This window comes from Rhinopithecus bieti, unplaced genomic scaffold (assembly GCF_001698545.2).
Source record: "Rhinopithecus bieti isolate Rb0 unplaced genomic scaffold, ASM169854v2 scaffold_10347, whole genome shotgun sequence".
In the NCBI taxonomy this organism is placed as follows: Eukaryota; Metazoa; Chordata; class Mammalia; order Primates; family Cercopithecidae; genus Rhinopithecus; species Rhinopithecus bieti.
The window spans coordinates 198,553-203,612 of record NW_016806836.1 but is presented as its reverse complement, the minus strand read 5'-3'; the positions used below and the strand labels follow the sequence as shown (position 1 = coordinate 203,612).

The following is a 5,060-nucleotide window of genomic DNA, read 5'->3' as shown; positions in this document are numbered from 1 at the left end:
AAAAAAAAAAAAAAAAAAAAAATTGTAGATTGTATTTCATTTTTATTTTTCATTGATATTTTATTTTTATTTAGCTTAGTAACTTATTTACTAAGTGGCATGCAAGAGGCCACTGTCAATGTCAGTTCTAATGGGAATTCTACAGTAAGTTAAGCAAGGAAACTAAAATGAACTGATCTATTGAGCAGACAGTGATGTAACTATATGAATTTATTTGAATGCTCTACTCAGTAGAGAGCAAATAGTTTCAAGTTAACAGAACTTTTCTGAGGCAGGATAAATGTTTAACTTCATGCCCCTGTATGTGTTGGAGAACTAAGGCAACTTGCTGTGGGTATATGGGGTTTGTCAATATGAGCTCTGGGCCAAGTGTGACAAAGTTATTTTGGCATTTCTACAGACTCACATCAGTGATAGCTCAACATTTCTACCCTTTCTTTTACTCTTTTGATTTTGCTAATTCTCAAGTATTATAATTACTACCTCCTTCATTGTTTTCGTGAGGAGTATCTTGTCCCATCCTTCCCTACCTTCCCCTGGCCCCCATTTCTGCTATACCCCAGATGCCTAGGGTTTGGCAATTACATTTTGGTGGTGGGAGTGGGGGTTTAAGCTATATATGGTGGTCTAAAGTGGCCTGGTGAAATTTCTAAATTGTGGGCCTTAAACTTAAATTAATGCCATTCACTCTTTTTTACCACTTGGTTTATTTTTTGTGTTTGTAGTATTTGAGTTACTGTTCATTAAAAATATTGTGCATGGTTGCTGTGATCTGTTACTCTTAGAAACAAAAAAGCACCATTGAAATTGATTGCAAGCCTTTTTCTAGGCCCCTTCTTAGGAATTCCCTGGATGATCTTGTCGGGCCACCTTCCAACCTGGAAGGCCAGAGTGACGAAAGAGCATTATTGGACCAGCTGCACACTCTTCTCAGTAACACAGATGCCACAGGCCTGGAAGAAATTGACAGAGCTTTGGGAATCCCTGAACTTGTCAATCAGGTAGGTTGCATTAACATGGAAGTAGGAGAGTGTGTATTTGTGTGTGTGTGTGCACGCATGCGTGTGTGTACAAATTCATGAAGCCACAAACAAGAATACCTGTGTGTGTCTTTCCTAGTACTTGTGTTATATTACTACATTCGTGGATACCAGCATTAAATTTGCAAAATATACTTTTTTGGTCTCAATTCATATGTTAAAATAGAAAATATACTTATTGTGATATTACTTTCAACAACCCACTATTTTTGGCAGTTGTAGAAATGATTTAGTGAAACTACTGTTCTTAAAAGTGTGACCTTTTATTCATGTTAAAAGTTCTCATTTTTATAACTATCTTTCTCTACTACTTAGCCAAGCCATGTGTATTCTCATGAGGCAAGCTTTTTTTTGTTTAAACAATACTTGTTTACAATGGCCAATCTGAACATCCTATCATCATCATCTCCTGTTCCTGTTTACAGACCCAGCCTTATGAAAACATGCCATTCACAAATCTGTATTTCTGAAAGACACATTCTGTAGTGACTGTTTTTTCTTTTTTGAGTCGGAGTCTCGCTCTGTCACCCAGGCTGGAGTACAGTGGCGCAATTTCAGCTCACTGCAACCTCCACTTCCAGGGTTCAAGTGATTCTCCTGCCTTAGCTTCGCGAGTAGCTGCGATTACAAGCACCCGCCATCACGCCCGGGTAATTTCTTTTGTATTTTTAGTAAAGACAGGGTTTTGCCATGTTGGCCAGGCTGGTCTCAAACTCCTGACCTCGAGGGATCCACCTGCCTTGGCCTCCCAAAGTGCTGGGATTACAGGTGTGAGCCACCGTGCCCGGCCATGACTGTTTTTGTTTAAAGGCTATGGAGGGGCCACTCTATAGGTTTGTGCATTCAACAGTAAGCAGGAAAGATCATCAGGGGCTATCAGTCGTTGTTGGGGAAATAGATATGTACATATGGAAGTATATTGCCATGCGGCAAATGCTGTCACAGTACAGATGGGAAATGCTGAGCAGTTCTTGTGTACACCTTCGGGGATACCAGTGACATAGAACCTGGATTTTTTTTTGCACTTTCTTTAGAGCGTTTGACTTCTGTTGCTTTCATAGATGTTCTTCACTGTTCTTTTATGCGTTGTGTTTAAGGGACAGGCATTAGAGCCCAAACAGGATGCTTTCCAAGGCCAAGAAGCAGCAGTAATGATGGATCAGAAGGCAGGATTATATGGACAGACGTACCCAGCACAAGGGCCTCCAATGCAAGGAGGCTTTCATCTTCAGGGACAATCACCATCTTTTAACTCTATGATGAATCAGATGAACCAGCAAGGCAATTTTCCTCTCCAAGGAATGCACCCGCGAGCCAACATCATGAGACCCCGGACAAACACCCCCAAGCAACTTAGAATGCAGCTTCAGCAGAGGCTGCAGGGCCAGCAGGTAACCGGTCATGTGTTCTTCCCTCTGGCTTCTCCGTCTGTTGTTTTCAGACTGTGTTTCTCAGTGTTCTTACTACTGGTGCACTCCATCCCTGTCAACTAAAGAAATTCTTTTTGTTTTACTCTCTGTGTAAGGTTTTGTTTGTACAAATGACTCCTTGTTAAGGAGTAGTTGTGTTGGAATTCGATACTTTCTATGAGAGTATTCCATTTTACAAATTAAAAGTAAAAAAATGTCAGGAAGGATGCTCTTGGGAAAGAAAATGTTACTTGATGACTTTGTAGTCTTAAAGGTAGATAAGTTTTTTTTGAAAAAAATCCTTACTACTAATAACCAGATACTTAAACCATNTTTTTGAGGTGGAATCTTGCTCTGTCGCCCAGGCTGACGTGCAGTGGCATGATCTTGGCTCACTGCAACCTCCACTTTCTGGGTTCAGGTGATTCTTGTGCCTCAGCCTCCTGAGTAGCTGGGGAGCCACTCAAGTCTGGCTAGTTTTTGTATTTTTAGTAGAGACAGGGTTTCACCATGTTGACCAGGCCCATCTCCTGACCTCAGGTGATCCTCCTGCCTTGGCCTCCCAAAGTGCTGGGATTACATGCATGAGCCACCGTGTACGGCCGAATGCCTGAGTTTGGAATCCAAAGAGCCAGAGACTCTCCATTGCATAAGTATTCTTAAAAGTCAGTTTAGGTACTCAGAAAAGCTGTGTTATTGCATTCATTTTACTTTCTGCCATTTCTTTTCACTAAAAGTCATTTAGGGAAAGCTAATGGAGTTTATTCAGAATTCCTCTGATGAACTTAAAGGTATTTCCCCATGTGCCTGAATAATCCCAGAGAAAGCCTGACTTTATAAATCTTTTGAGTTTCTGCTGTGTATATATATAATTGATTTATGTATTATTATTTTTTCTGATACAGGGTTTCAGGGTGGAACGCAGTGGTGCAGTCACAGCTCACTGCAGCCTGGACCTCTCAGGTTCAGGTGATCCTTCCACCTCAGCCTCCCAGGTAGCTGGGACTACAGGAGTGTGCCACCACTCTTGGCTAATTTTTTGTAGAGATAGGGTTTCTCCATGTTGCCCAGGCTGATCTCAGACTCTTGGGCTCAAGTGATCTGCCCACCTCAGCCTCTCAAAGTGCTGGGATTACAGGTGTGGAGATATTCTTTAAGCTACAAAATTGCACTTTACCTTTTTTTCCCAATGCCAAACAGTAGCCCATCATATGCTAGCCTAAGACTTTTCAACATTGACCTTTTTGCAGTGTGAAAGTACTAGTTTAGATGTGACTTAGCCAGGTTATTGTGTTTGGAGATATCATTACCTCATTGGCTGGTGCTGAGGGTCTGGAAAGCTGTGTTGGCAGACTGACATGTTCTCCTTGCATTCTAACCAACTTGTCTCACCTCAGTTTTTGAATCAGAGCAGACAGGCACTTGAATTGAAAATGGAAAACCCTACTGCTGGTGGTGCTGCGGTGATGAGGCCTATGATGCAGCCCCAGGTGAGGATGATGAGCCTCTCCACATGCATTGCTCTGTGCTCAGGACAGGGCTTGGCCTGTGGTTGACTCAGTAAATGTTTGTTAAACAAATGAAGGTAATTCTGAATTTCTTGTGTAAGAAAGCAGTCATATTAAAGACTTTCAACTCTTCTATTCTTCTCTCTGGCTGGTGACTGGGAGGAATCAGAGGAGGGAGAGGTTTCTTCATTAAAACCATAGATTAGTGTTTTTTTTAATTGGTTCCCTTTGTGATCAGTTGCTATACTGTGAGAACAGCTATCACATGGCTTTTTAGGAATTTAATCTGTAAATGTTCCTCTGTTCCTGGATTATGAAACAACATGCACACTGGGTAAAATTCTGAAATTATAAAGAAGAAAATAAAGAATACATAATCCTGTTCTCAGTGATAGCCTCCTGTAGTAAGAGGGAATATTAAAATTCCCTTCTACTTCTAGCCAGTGGTGGAGACAGTATTGAGGGGTTTTCTTAATGTGCATGAGGCAGATGACCACACAGTAGTCCTCTACTGTAGTTTGAAATATTGTTTATAATTGTTTTTTAAAAAACAACTGTGAAATGCTTGATTTTCATTGTCTTATGCCTACTTGGAAGTACTGATATTTACATTTTCTTGATAATAAAACCTCTTGTGGAAGCTGAGCTAGAATGCCCTACAGAAAGATGAAAGAAGTTTGCTTTTTGGAGATGATCCGTAGCTAGTAGAGCCCAAATCGGCTTCCTTGTTGTACTTTGGTTATGTCACCTTCTGAACCTCCAGACAGCTTCTCCTTGCCCCCTACCTCTTTCTGAAAGTTTAAAGAAAGTACAAGATTTTCTGAGGTGGACCCCTGCTATCTAAGTATAACCCCATCTTTTTTCTTTTTTTTGGTTTCATGTTTCAGCCCTCCACCACCCCAAAACACTGAATCCTCATTTTCCTGTAGTTGTCCTTCATAGTTCCTGAAAAATTTGTCCTCTGATTCTACCCCTAAATGTTCTCTCACGTTGTGGAATGTTTCTGGTCATGTTAAAGCTTGACAGTGTGTCTTTTGTCTTTTAACCCCAAATAATTTTCAGGTCTCCTTCTTCTTCATTTCTCCCTCCCTCCCTCCCTCCCT

General features: G+C 41.0%; 1 protein-coding gene across 7 annotated transcripts in view; it reads left to right on the top strand.

The window, feature by feature from the left end:
* Positions 1-5,060, top strand: part of NCOA3 (nuclear receptor coactivator 3) — a 149,489-nt gene that overhangs the window by 140,340 nt on the left and 4,089 nt on the right. For all 7 annotated transcript variants that reach the window (XM_017877871.1, XM_017877877.1, XM_017877878.1 and 4 more), the window contains 3 exons: positions 830-1,001; positions 2,138-2,431; positions 3,847-3,939. In XM_017877871.1, the coding sequence (XP_017733360.1) occupies positions 830-1,001; positions 2,138-2,431; positions 3,847-3,939 (559 nt within the window). The remainder of the gene's footprint in view (positions 1-829; positions 1,002-2,137; positions 2,432-3,846; positions 3,940-5,060) is intronic.